We start from the raw sequence: 15,146 nt of genomic DNA on the forward strand, positions 1-15,146 counted from the left end.
AGAGAGAGAGAGAGAGAGAGAGAGAGAGAGAGAGAGAGAGAGAGAGAGAGAGAACAGAGAGAGAAAACAGAGAAACCGTTCATTCAAGGCCATGCCGCCATTGACAGAGTTCCTCTCTTTAATACAACCTCCCAAAGTCTCTACCATGCCCCAATAGGCCAGGAAGCATGTCCATTGGATCATGAAATTGGAACCATCATAGTCTGCTTGTCATCCAAAGACCTCACATCCAAAACTGCTGTACTAAGGATTCAGCCTTCAACTAATGAGATCTGGGGATCAACTCGGATTCAAAGCATAACACATATTCCTCAAATTTTATTAAAGTTAACAATTTTTACTACTTCACTAAAGGCATATAGGGAGACATTGACCTTTGTGACTGTATGGCAGCGAAGAGCTTCCTGCTTGTCTATTCATGTTTTGTCAATATACAAAGGAATGGCTTTTACTGTGACATTTTCTTCCATACATATCCTGATGCTTACAGATATTTGAGTGTTAGTGATTTACATTTAACTTGAACGTTGTTATTTGTATAGTTTAGGTGAAGACTGTTCAGACTCTAAGGCAAGACATGGTAGAGCTGGAGTAGTAATTACAGTGCTCACACTTTGCAGTCCTCCAAAGGACTTGCACTTAACAGGTTGCAGGCCGTTTTGTTTTGTAATTATATTTGCTTATTCGTGTGTATTTTGGAGGTGGGGAAATGCATGTGTGGATTCACACCTATAGAGATCAGAAGAGAATGGTTGGGAGTCCATGTCTTTTCTACCACCGTGAGGATCCAAAGGATGGAGTTAAGGTCATCAGCAGGGACAAGCATCAGTCCCCACTGAGCCATTCCACTTGGCTGTGTGTTTTCATTCCTGTTCCTGCTGACCTAGCTAAGACAGGTGAGGGTAGTGTGCTTAAGAGTCTACTAAATCAGAGTCACCATTGAGTATTACTTTATTGTCACTTTATAGTGGAGTCCTGTTAATGCAACCACAAGCTAGTGTTAGAAAAATGTGGATCTACAGTGTTGCTTAGAAATCCAAGGATGGAGCAATGGAACATTATGATGGTTAGCACTAATTGTCAACTTGGCAAAATGTAGTCACCCAGAGATGTGCCTCTGAGTGTGATGTGGAAAAACTGAAGTAGAAAGATTCTGATGCCACCCCCACCTGGCCGGAGGACTTTAGAAAGGGATTGAGCATGCATTGTGAATTCATTGCTCCCTGCTTCCTGAGGCCAGTGTGACCAGCTGTCTGGAGTTCTACTATGATGACTTTCCCCCAAAGTAATAGACTATAACCTAGACATGCATGCTAGAACAGGCATCCTGACCTAAGTTGCTTTTTGTGTGAGTATTTCCCCCCCACACACACACACACAACAGGAAAGAGAAAGGATGTTGGTATCAGAAAAGAAGTTCAATGTATTAGTCATTTAAAAACTATCCTCACAGTTTAGTAAAGAATAAAATGTAATTTTCAACAGCTAGCAAATTGCAAGTTGTTAGTGAGGAAACAAGAAAGATCATACCCATGCATAGATGTTTGGAGAAAACAATGAAGAAGGTGCCCAGTGGGTACACAATGACTCTCTAGTTGTATAAAGTGATGAATACGAAATGAAGAAATTAGGGTCGAGGAAGAGGAAGAACAATCACCTAAAACAAACCACAGAGGGTTGCTGCTTACTGGCCTGCCACACATGGCTTGCTCAGTCTGCTTTCTTATACAACCCAGGACCACCAGCCCAGGGATGGCCCCACCTGCAATGGGCTGCCCCCTGCCATATTGACCACTAATTAAGAAAATGGTTTACACCAGGATTCAGAGAATGCCCAGGACACAATTGAATATTGAGCCACACACACTGTTCTCCACCCTAGAACCTGGATACAGAAAACATATTTGATGCTTTATGTTCTTTTGTTTTCAGGGTCTGACATAATATTGAATCCATGGTGGTTACTCAGATAGATGTGGGACTAATAAGATGATTCAGCCATTAGCCTTTTTACAGTAAAATTAAGGAACCTCCTTCGCTTGACCTTTCCTTCTTTGTTCAGTCATCCAAATGCACTTGATTTTTTTTTCTGTTTAGTTTAACTCAGCAAACATTTAGTGAGCATTAGCTGTCACAAGGAATTGGATGGAAATCAAGAAATGTCATTGGGAATACAGTGTGGACCTATCTTCTAATTGCTGAGAATTTAGAGAAAGAGAAGATATTTGTCTTAGTTATGGTTTATATTGCTGCAATGAAACACCATGGACCAATAACAAGTTTGGGAGGAAAGAGTGTATTGAGCTTACACATCCACACTGGTGTTGTCTTAGGGTTTCTACTGCAATGAAATTAATTGGGGCTGGCTTACTGGTTTTCAGGTTCAGTCTGTTATCATTGTGGTGGTAATCATAGCAGCATCCAGGCAGGCATGGATCAGGAGGTGCTGAGAGTTCTATATCTTGTTCCAAAGCAAACAGGAAAAGACTGGCTTGCAAGTGGCTAGGAAGAGGGTCTTCAAGTCCATCCCCACAGTGACACGCTTCCTCCAACAAGGCCACACCTACTCCAACAAGGCCATACTTACTCCAATTACACCTCCTAACAGTGCCACTCCCTAGGCCAAACATATTTAAACCACCACAGCTGTTCATCACCAAAGGTAGTCAGGACAGGGACTCAAGCAAGGCTGAAACCTGGAGGCAGGACGTGATTTAGAGGCCATAGAGGGCTGCTGCTTACTGGCTTGCTTTGCAAGGCTTGCTCAACCTGCTTTCCTATAGAACCAAGGACTACCAGCTCAAGGATGTCACCACTCACAGTGAGCTGGACCTACCTACATTGATCACTAATTTAAAAATGCCTTACAGAGGGATCTCATGGAGGCATTTCCTCAATTAAGGATCCTTCCTCCCCAATTACTTTAGCCTAGGTTAAGTATACATAAAGCCAACCAGTACAATATTCAAGTAGTCTTGTGTTCAATTTGTGCTATGCATGAAGTTATGCAGAAGCATAGAGGGAAGGGAAGGCAGCTTCTATTCCATGAAGCAGCTGAAGAACACATCACAGATAACGGATGAGGTGAAGATTGTTATTGAAAGATAAATTGAGTACTAAAGGGAAGAGAAGCATGCTAGGCAAAAAAGCAGTCTGTTTAGTTAAATGCATGCAAAAATTTAGTCAGTTCCTTCCATATCCATGTACTACATAATTCTGGCACAGAAAATGCATCACTGAATTGTTATTCTCTGAATGGATGCTGGCAATAGAATGTGGCAGGTAAGCAAGTACAGTACGATGTGCAAAAATGAGTTGTAGAACTGTTACAAAACTATGTAAAGCAAATGAAGGGGAAATGTGGATCTCTACAGCCAAGCACTCTATGTGCTGGCAAGGGGATACATAATGCTCCACAGAGAAAGCATAAATGAATCAAGGCAACAGTGAGTAGTTTACAAAAGGCTGACCCTGTCTCTGGCTTGCACATGTTTTCTTTCATCCTCACAATGTTGAGCTATGTGGCAGCCATGAGAATGTGCTTCGCACACTGCCAACCACAGGGAGCAGAATTCACAGGAACCCAGCTGCAGTGCTCTGAAAGCTGAAATTTATTCTGAAGTTTGCCCCAAGGCCATGCTTCCCAGGAGCTGCTCTGAACAGCCCAATGACTGAGTGCCGTAAGGCTGTGGAGGTAGGATGCATTCTGTGAGATAGAGGATCCAGCTAATGGATTTCACAGAGGCAACCTGAGAGATCATCAACTAACCTCCCTCCTAGGCTCCTTCACTTAGCAGGAGTGGGAGTCACAATGCGTGCTCAGACCGTGGCTCTTCAGCCTCTTCTGGCTGTTTCCCCTTTTTCTTTCACAGCCATTTACACCTTAATAAAATTTCCTCATTTAATGCTGTCTTGACACATGTCAGTGGGGGTGTGGGGGAAAAGGAGAGACAGTCAGACAGACAGACAGAGACAGAGAGGGATAGAGAGACAGAGGGAAAGAGAGAAAGAGAGAGGAGAAAGAGACAAAGAGAGCGGGTGAGAGAAAGAGAAGGGTAGAAGAGAGAGAGGGAGAGAGTCTAACATTTAAAGCTTGATACTTCATTTAACAAAGAATAATTCCTGGATTCCTTTACGAAGAATAATCATCCAACAGTAAGCCCATGCACCAGATAGTGACAGTATGAAAGGGCTGAGTGGAGGCTCTCTCTTTTGAATGGAAGGAATGGCCACGCCCTACACACCCTACTTTTAACAATCTCCAATGCAATGACCATTTGCCATTTAGCTTCATTCTTGTTCTTATGTTTTTATGTCTTTAGGCCCATCCTGCCTCCTCTATGCCTTTTTAAAAAATTTTGTGACTTTCGTAAGCATTTGAGCTTGACAATCATCCTTTGATCACACACCCCAGAGAGAGGGCAGGACTAACATGTTCATGAAATGATGGAATGGAAGGAATAAACTGAAATCAGGAAGAGCAGAGAGAGCCAGTGAAGTTAGAAAGTGGAAGTCAAAAGAAGCTGGCAGTTTTTAAGGAGTAGCGAAGATGAACAAGATTCATGTGTTGAGTAGTGTTTGTGAACTGACAAACAAGCAAAAGTCAAGGATGACCATTATGAAATCCCCCACTTCTCTCCTAATTCTGTATGCACACTTCTCTAAGCAGATGTCCTTTTAAATGATTATCTGGGAACTGCAGCAGATGCATCATTGGAAGTAGATGACTTAGTGGGAAGATAAGCAAATGTTCAATTGCTAACATTATGAAATGATCAAGAAACTAAGATACTTTGTTGAAATTTGTAAGAAATATGTTTGGTGCTGGGCATGGTGGTGTACGCCTTTAATCCCAGCACTTGGGAGGCAGAGGCAGGCAGATTTCTGAGTTTGATGCCACCCTGATCTACAGAGTGAGTTCCAGGACAGCCAGGGCTACACAGAGAAACCCTGTCTCGAAAAACCAAAAAAAAAAAAAAAAAAAAAAAAAAAAAAANTACAGAGTGAGTTCCAGGACAGCCAGGGCTACACAGAGAAACCCTGTCTCGAAAAACCAAAAAAAAAAAAAAAAAAAAAAAAAAAAAAAAAAAAAAAAAGAAAAAAAAAGAAAAGAAAAAAAAATTTAGTGCCTAAATACAGAAGCCCCTCAATGATTCCTGCCAATTAATAGTAATTCTTACTCAAGGTATCAGTATTTTTCCTTCTCTGTTAGCACCAATGGTTTTCTAAAGTTCAATTAACATTCTAAATGAACTTCTCCCAAGTTTGCTTCCCTATCTTGCATGTGCCACAGTGAGCTCTATGCTAGCCTCCATGGCAAGGGCTTCCATCTTGCTGACAGCCTTGAGTTTGAGAATAGAAGAATGAGCAATCAATTTCAGGTCCAACTTCATGCTTATTTACTAATCAGATTTTTAAATTTTTTTTCATGATATAATACACATGATTAAAAGCCTTTTGAAAGACAAAGACAAGAGTATTTATTACATGTTAATTATCCCACTGCTAACAAACTAATCGTGAGCTTAAAAGGAGCTGGGTAACATGATGAAAACAGTATTTAGAATCTGAAAAATCTGTCTTTGCATTTTAGATCCAGTGAGTAGTTGCTATGTATATTTAGATAACTCAATCAGTCTTGTGTTTGGGTTCTTAGTGTACAAAAAGAGGCTAGCACTATTCCCAGGTTGGGGGATCATAAGACATTTATGTCACTATTTAGCATGTAATAAAATGATTTGTTCCCTTAAGAATATTTATTTTGTCATTTAGTACTTTGTAGCTTTTTAAATCCCCCTTCTAAGCCAAGTATGCTGAGATATTCCTTTAATCCCAGCCACTTGGGAGTGTGAAGCAAGAATATGGCAAGATTAATCCCAGACTGGGTAACTTGACATTTGTCTTAACATAAAAGGGCCAGAAGTGTGTCTCAGTGATAGACTGTGCGCCTAGCCTGTGCAAGGTCCTCAATTCAACCCCCAGTACCCTTTACAAGATATAGGAGATGAGAGCAGGGGATTTGAACTCAGGCTTGTGCAACAACTGCTCTGGCCCTTGCCTCCATTGTATGGATGTTTGATTTCAAGAGTGGATCTGTGGGTATGTGTGTGTCAGGGTATGGGTGTGTCAGGGTGTGTGTGTGTGTGTGTGTGTTGTACTTCAGAAAAATAATGTCACAACAAACATTGCACATAGCTATGGCTATTTCTCTGAGATAAATTCCCAGTACAGGATTATTTTTTAAAAATAGTATTTTAAATGAGAATTTTAACTTCTAAAATACAATAATATAATATAATGTGATGTGATATAATATAATATAATTAATTAATATAATATATATATATATATATGTGTGTGTGTGTGTAACATTATATAAAATGATGAGCTTTTGTTATTGACTTATCTTTCTCTTTTTGGCAACTTTTTTGGAGGAGTAAGTTCTTTAGGAACATTGTGCTTGTAACACTGGCAGCTCTCAGCTGTTGCTTGTTCTGGTGAGAGGAGATTACACAGATCACATGCAGCAGGAAGCACCATTTATCTAGATAATGACTTATGATTTTGAGGATAGTCAGCAAATGTGAAAAATTGATAACCAGGAGAGGAAAAAAAAAGGCCATGCCAGTCACATGCATAAGTCATGGAATCTAGCCAACCATAGTATAGAAAAGCCCATCTAGAACCCCATACAGGTGTTGCCCTTACCAGTGTGACTCAATCTCTAGTCTCTATTGATGGTGTTAAACTTCAAAACTCAGTTTATTAGCCACAATTTTCAGGATCTAAAAGTGTCAGCCAGAGGTCATCTGGTTCCCATGAAGAGACGCCGAGCTGAGACCTGACTCACAGCCAGAAGCTCTGGGACAGATGTCAGGGAATCGAAATGACTACGCCATGGAGAGAAGCAAGCAGCTCTTCCTTTTGCTGAGATCCGTTGTGTGTTGTAGGCTAGTGGCAACATCTAGAAGAGACAGGAAGAGAAGGGAGAAAGCACTTCAAATCAGTTTTTACCTAAATTCAGACAAACGACTCCTTAAAAAATTTCAGAGACTAATGAGACCCATCTGGAAGACTGATTTTAGTAGAACTGCAAAAGCTTTCAAGAATTCTTGAGATCGAAAACACAAAGCAAGTTAAATTCTGTTTACATCTGCATCTTTCCATTGTGGAGTGCCTCTCATCCATTCATCCTTTTCCTTGGTGTGGGATTTGGGTCAGGGAAATATATAGTAGGGAATAGAAGAACCACCACATGCTCTGTGTTGTAGTCAGCTCTTTAAACAGTGGTTAAGTGTTCCTTTGTTGTTCTCAAAGCAGCTATTTGTTGAATCACAGAATGTTTGAAAAACACAATAGTGACGGTCTTCCCCTTCTAAAATTTCTTCAAACATTTTCTTTACTCTATTGCAAGAATAGTTTTCCTGTATCTAGTCAATATTCCCAAAGAACCCCTTAAAAGTCATCCATTTTCATTCTTGATAGATTCTTGGGTCCTCATATTCTGACTAGTAAGCTACTTTCTGAGTAAAGGCTCTGCCCATTCCTTCAAAACCAACATGTCCCCAATTTGGATGTCCCGGTATCATAGTTCCTTCTGGAGCTAAGCCACAAGTTGGATATTCCATCTTTATCTTTTTCATTCTTATATTTATATAGATTAAAGTGATTTCTACTTCCACAATGCATTTCTCAAGGAATTAGAGACTGCTATTGTGTCCTGTGCGAGTCTTGCCTTTAGGATCACTTCGTGTACAGTCTCTGTAGGTGTTTCAACTAATCAGTCATTTGTAAAATATTTATTGATAACACCGTTTTCCAGCTAAGTCTCAAAAATAAAGAATACTAAAGATAAGATAGAAATAGACCATCGCAAATGACAATATGTGACCCAAATTAACATACGCATCTCTAAAAAATATAAGAGAGAAATGTAGCTGACTACCTACTGAGAATGCAATTCCATCCTTGCAAACTACCTGAGTCTGGTTCCAGGCATCAGTGTCAGTAAGTTCATCTGAAACCCCAGCCCCAAGACTCCAGGCCTCCAAGTGCACCAGGCTCATGTGCATGAACCCATGCAAAGATACAGATATACACATAATCAATTCTAAACATATTTATAAATAAAATCAACAAAGACTAGAGATTGCTTGGTGGTTAAGGCATGCATGGCTCTTGAAGAAGATCTGGGTTTGGCTCCTTGCATCCACATGGTTGCTCATAGCAACCTGTCACTGCAGTCCCAGGGAAGCTGATGCACACTTCTTGCCTCCTCAGGCATTGAGCATGTACACAGGGGAAATGCATACATGCAGGCACTTACTTACACATAAAACAAATCTTTAATAAAAACACAAAAAGAAGTGGCCTATTTTGAGAGTTGGGGTGATCATTTAACATTATCTGGAGCAAACTTAATTCAACAAAATCATGAAAAGAACCCATTATCAAATGAGATTTCTCTTTGGTAGTTGAGGTCTATATACAAACATACGCAAATCAGTAATTGTAATAGACAACGTTATTAGAATGTAAACAGAAAGCTCACTAGATGTTACAAAATGTGTCTTATGTAATTAAAACCCTGCCTGAATGAATAGATCTACAGATTCAATTCCCTTGTTTCTAAAAATTCCAGTATCATGTCTCACAGATGTATAGAGAAAAACTAGAATTTTTATAGAAACATGAAAAACTCTACAGTAACGTGGAAAAACTCTAAGTACTCAAGATAGTCATAAGGGAAAGGTAAAAGCTAGAAGATCATGCTGCTAGGTTACAATTTATCCTACTAAGGGAAAAAGCATTAAAACAACGTAATATCAGCTAAAAGTACACATACCAACTGATGGGAAAAACTAGAGAGCTCACAAAGGATTTAACACATTTACAGTCAGTTAATCTTTGAAAAAAAGTTCCAAGAGTACATAATGAGAAGTAATCTTTTTAATAAGCATTGTGAGAAAAACTGGATATACTACAAAAGTGTGTGGACCCTTATGTTACACCACTAATAAAATGGGCTCAAAATTGATTAAGACTTTAAACTTAAGATCAGAAAGGACAAGACTACTGAGGAAACATAGTCTAAACTACAGTGTTTTGCACATTGTTTGGTTTTCATTTTCTTTAAATTTAACCCCGAAAACACAGACAGCAAGAGTATCGCATTATCCATCAAGGGAAGCAATTATAATAAAGATGCAGATATGAATTTGAAGAAATGCTTATAAGTTAGTCAGTGATATGGGATTAATCCAAAACATATATAAAAAATGAAATGAAAACCACAGTTTCTGTGCACATGCCCTTCAATGACTGTTAGGAAGACAAAAGAAATGCTAAAAGAATGTGGCGAAGAGGGAGCCTTATTTAGTATTATTGGGGAAGTAAATTAGTATAATCAAGCACTGAAATAGTGGTAACGTCCTCAAGAGACTGAAAGCAGAGCTAACGGAAACTCTAGCATTCAAACTTTTTCTTATTCCTCTGACATCTTGTCATCAGTGTGTGAAGGTTTCTACATCTTCATACTCTGCTGGGGAAATCACAAACCAGAACTATGAGCACAGTCCTAAAGTGCCAGAGTTGGAGAGCCTGAGGCAAGTGGATCTTGAGTTCTAGGCCACATTGGCCAACATGGTAGGACTCTGCCTAAAATAAACAGCCAACTTTGGAGGTCAGTAAATGTGCATCCTGGAGTAGATGGGTAAAGAGAGTTTGGTATGCAATGCTATTCAACCTATAAAGAGCAAGTGTTCCTATCATTGGTAATAACAGAATTAGCACTAAGCTAAGTAAAATATACAAAAGATAAAAAGATAAATACTGTATTTGTGAATCTAAAGCTATAGATTCATATAAATAGAGGAATAGTCTTTACCAGACACCAAAGATCAAAGGAATGGATGATAACTAAAGGTTATGATGGGTCAAGCAAGAGAAATAAATTTGATTTTTAGGTCACTAATGTACAATGAGATCGACAGCTGATAAGTGAATTCTGCATATGCCAATGTGCCTAAAACTAAATTTCTTATGTTTCCATCATAAGAAAACGTTAAATATCTGAAGGGGTAGGTATGCAAATAGATTAATCTTTATGGATGACACTTAAACTCATATTACAACCATGTGTCTTATAGCTATAATTATCAATATAAGCTTGAAAAATATTAGCTGATACCAATGCTATCTGAACCATAGCATTGAAACTGTGAACAACTGGATCATGACCAGACACAAGTCAGACGACTGTCAGCTTTCCTTTTGCCCCTTGAGTGCCAGAAAGACACAAATCATCTCTTTCGCATATCTTTCAGTGCCTTCAAGAGTCCTGGTGTAGACACTGGTATCAGGAATATTCTGTGACCCAAAGGGATTCACATGCACTCTGCCATCCTGACTGTCATGACTAAGATAGAGCCATGTATGCTGTCACATGGGCCATTCCCTCTTGCCACTGTTCTTCCCCCCACAGCTCTAGAGCACTGGCACAGGGCTTGCTTTTCTTTTTGGCTACTCTACTTTACATGCTTCCTAAATTAACATAGTTACTGCAGAACTCAGCGTAGGGAAAGGCATGGAACAGGAAACTTAGACAGCAAATAGAATGATGATTGTGTGGATGATAATAAGTGCCTGTGCTTAATGAACACGGATTTTTTCAAAGGACCTCATTATTAGAAAAGATATCAAAGGTATAAATAGGTGCTTAAAGATTTCTATTTATTATTTATTTATTTATTTATTATTTATTTATTTATTTGTGTTGGTGGTGTATTTACTTCATGTATATGGGAAATAGCAGAAGTCATAAGAGAGCAATGGATCTCCTGTAGTTGGGATTAGAAGTAGTGTGTATTGGTATGTATGTGTTTGTGGCCATTGTTCATGTCTCTGCACACATACACACACACATGTCTGCCATGTATCTACAGGTGTCCACACAAAATATAAGATTTACTTGCTTTTGACTAATTTTAAATTTTAAGCTTTTAATATAAATATCCAACTGTGGAAGAAATCCTTGAAAATTCACTTTTCTTATATTTACAAATAATATATTTTTTTTAAAAAAATGTGCTAAGCCAGAGCTGTAGAGATTCTAGGTGATCACATATGATAGTACTCATCCAGGAAGAAGACTTCAGTTTGGTTTCCTAACACGCATGTGTATAGGTATACCCACCTACAGCCTCAGTAATTGTCACTGGGAGAGAGATAGGATGGCAGCCAGCCTTGGTCAAAAATGGTAAACTTCAGGGTCAGTGAGACCTGGTCCCAGGGGAAGGGTAGAAAGTCATAGAAGAAGGCTTCTAACATTCTCCTCTGGTATCTTCATGTGCACACACAAGTGTGTATACTGCCACCCCATGTGTACACACAAACACACTCACCAAAAATATTCCTGAACATTGCCTTGACATTTATTGCAGTATAACTATCAACTTATATCTGACTTTGTCTTGACACTGGGGTTTTATGACTAATTGAGTGCCCTAATTCATTTATCTGGTTTAAGTGTTAAAATTTTATTCTTTATCTGTTTTTTTACCTCAGAGTGGAACTTAATCAAGCAATCATAAATCGAGTATCCTATACTTGTGGTACTAGCATGAACAAAATTAAGTACCTAGCAGCAGACAAGTTAAATAAGTGAGGACATATGATCTTAATGAGGTATTACTTTGCCATTTAAAATAGTTAATTTTAAAAGTACCTAGATGTGGGGAAAGAACTAAAGTAAAATGTGAACCAGAACAACATCAGAACACAATTGTGAAAACAGAACGTAACCATGGTGATATGGATTAAAGAGAATATGTAAGTAAGAAATGCTTGGAGATGATAAGTGGATTTTGAGGGATCTTTCAGTCTGCCTTATTTTTAGAAGATACATGCATTTTGGATGTCAATTACTGTAATCTAAAAAAGTATGCAAAGTCTATCAGAAAGTGTGCTGCTCAAATTTTCCTTCTGAAGAAGTAACATATGGCTTGTCTGTTGCCACTGCAAATGGATTTTGTTCAGTACTGGAAGTCTCTCATGTGTCCTGTCTCTAGAAGGGGGCCCTGCTTTCTGATGTCCAAGTATGTTACATTGGAGCCCATTTGTTGCTGAATAATTTATAAAGCAACAGAAGTTGAGGCAGCAGGGCATCATCACACAAATTTAACCACTCTATCACATCTTGGGTTATATATATATATATTACTTTCCATTTCTCGTGTGAATATATATTTTCATAGCTGATGTTTTAAAAATCCTTTGAATGTCCCATGTGCTTTATTTTCAAGATTTCATTTCTTATTGATAATGGATATTTTAACTGCTGCATAAAGGAATCATTTTGAGTAAAAATTACACCACTCCTTGAGTTATTGCAAAGCAAAGACGGGAGAGTTCTTCTGACCTTGCTGTGTCTGCTGACAGCAAGCTTTACGGCTTTGTACATAAAACTGCTATCACCAAATTTCCATTTGAGTAGTAACATGATAACACCAAGAGCCAGGGGACTAGGTTTTAGATGACAGCACATCATTTAATATCCATTTATTGTTTCTACAGGGAAATTCAGGCCTGGGATTCAGTATTGCTGGAGGGACAGATAATCCCCACATTGGAGATGATCCTGGCATATTTATTACGAAGATTATTCCAGGAGGTGCTGCGGCAGAGGATGGCAGACTCAGGTAAAGATCAAAAGCATTAAAATGACTCAATCAGTTGATCCACTGCATCAGGTAGTCACATTTATACCTTTGGAGAACAATAATTCTATAAAATTTCGGGACTTGGAAGGTTATCAAGGTTTTCTGTAGTGACGCTGCAAATCTGTTCGTACTCGCTGAATTTCAAATTGTATCTAATTTGTGCATGTTGATACCTAACAAATGTGACATTGGGCCACACACTGTCAGGGGGGGTTATAAATATATCTTTGGTTCTCATGGGGTCCTATGTCTACTTGGAAAGAACTTTAATATGAATTAAGTCAACAATAGAGTATCTGGAATCAACATTGTCTATTAGGAACTCAGGTACTGTTATAGGCATGGATATAGAAGCTTTCACAGGGTTTTATATAGATGTTTAGAGAGAATCAGAGGAACGGTCTCATTGGAAGATTCTAGATCTTAAAACACAATTGGATAATGCATTAAGATACTGCATAAAACTGAACTGAGACATAGAGAAAGTAAATTGTCTGAGAGACTAGAATGAATGCTGTTTTGTTTGGAAAAAGAATGTGGGCTACACAGAGAAACCCTGTCTCAAAAAAATAAACAAACAAACAAAAACCAAAAAGAAAAAAAAAGAAGAAAAGAAAAAAAGACTGTGACCTGAGTTAAATGGGTGGAGTAGAACCAAGACAGCACCTAGGGACAAAGCAGTAACAGTTGGAGCCTGGCAATGGGTTGGAACCTAGAAATGGGTTGTAGAAATCAAAATCACCCACATGGAGCAAATAATAAGTAATATACAATACCACCAGGAATTAGGAACAACTTCTAAAAGGCACAAAAATTTAAGGGTTCAGAAACTTACAGAAGCCATCCAATATACATAATATATAATAAATATATAATAAATAATATATAAATAATATATAATAAATTATATGTATCATATAATATATGTAAATATAATATATAATAAATTATATATAAATATACCTGGCTATAGATTCATATAAGTCAAGAAGATGCAATTATATCAATAGATCCTTTTTTCTTTTTAAATAAACTCTCACAATATAAGCAAGGATGCCCTCACACTTGTGGTACTATTGTTTCAACTTATCAAATCCTGGGGTTAAAATTGCATGCCACTCTAGCGGTTTTACCTAGCAGTTATAGGATATTACCTATCATATGGATATAAAGGGTTCAATAAATGCTTGATAATGCATATCTTTGATATTAATAAATAGGAAAAATAGGTAAAATTGACATTGGGGATAGAAAGGATGTTAAGGGAGGAAACTTACAGGGATTGTTGAAAATTATAAGGAAGATTCTTCAAGAAGTGTTGCTAGGTTTCAGATTTTAAAGGAGGAGAAAAAAATGACACATTCCTGGATACAACAATAACAACTGGCACCCTATAGCTAAGAATTTATGAGACGTAAAGACATAAATCATTACTAAGAAAAAAAATATCAGCACTGAGATACATTCTGGCTACAGGGACTTGGCAAAGTCCTGGCTGAAGGAAGGCCAGAGTGAGAAGATATTAAAGGACAGAATGTAAGGTAGTTGACCAGATATCAAGGTTGAGGGAATTCTGCCAAATCAATTCAGTACAGTTCTTGCAGAGACTGGACTGTGTGGGCCAAAGCCAAAGCTCATGGTCAAGGCCTCCAGGAAGTGAACAAATAGGAACCTTTCTGTGGTTTGCGAAAGAAGTGTGTCTACCAGAGAGTTAAAGCAAGTCTTGTAGGTCAAGGCAGCATTGGCCAGCATGGCATCACATTGGGAAATGTGAGTGGAGAAGGAGGAATACAAACCTCATACCCTTGCTCAGTGTGTTTTCATTTCACATGAATAACTTAGTCTTCTATTTTTCTTTTGAAATAGGCAAAGACACCTATTCTCTATCAGGCTGTTCTGATACAGTGATTACATTAGACAGCTGCATCTTTGCAGCTTGTTGAGAAGAGCTGTATTTTTAATTCGGGTTCATTTGCATATGATTTCAGCTGAAAAGACTTCCAAACATACATCCAGGGAATGCATGCTTTGTGACAATCAAATTTCCAAGTTTAACTGAGTGATTTTTCAGAGAAGAAACATCTATGTTGAACATTGAGAGATTCGAAACACATGTGTAAGTGTAATTCTGTAAGTCAAGGAGAGGTTGTGTTTGCTAGTGTTGAATCATAGGCAAGCTCTAGTATATGTGTTTAGACATAAGCTAAGTGTGCTAATTTACATTACAGGATGATGATGCCTAATCCTAGCATTTGAAATGCTAAGGCAGAAGGAGTATCATGAATTTGAGGCCAGCCTCAGCTAAAAAGTGATTTTGGATCCAACCTAGGCTACAAAATGAGACTCTGCCTTAAAGAGGGATGGAACAGGCAAAAGAGAGAGAGAGAGAGAGAGAGAGAGAGAGAGAGAGAGAGAGAGAGAGAGAGA

The 15,146-nt window shown here is 38.3% G+C and overlaps 1 protein-coding gene across 23 annotated transcripts in view; it reads left to right on the plus strand.

Annotated features, from left to right (window-relative positions):
- The window catches only part of Dlg2 (discs large MAGUK scaffold protein 2), a 1,883,913-nt gene that overhangs the window by 1,328,866 nt on the left and 539,901 nt on the right, over window positions 1–15,146 (plus strand). For all 23 annotated transcript variants that reach the window (XM_029535332.1, XM_029535281.1, XM_029535286.1 and 20 more), the window contains one exon: window positions 12,574–12,698. In XM_029535332.1, the coding sequence (XP_029391192.1) occupies window positions 12,574–12,698 (125 nt within the window). The remainder of the gene's footprint in view (window positions 1–12,573; window positions 12,699–15,146) is intronic.

Source organism: Mus pahari, chromosome 1 (assembly GCF_900095145.1).
Source record: "Mus pahari chromosome 1, PAHARI_EIJ_v1.1, whole genome shotgun sequence".
NCBI lineage: Eukaryota > Metazoa > Chordata > Mammalia > Rodentia > Muridae > Mus > Mus pahari.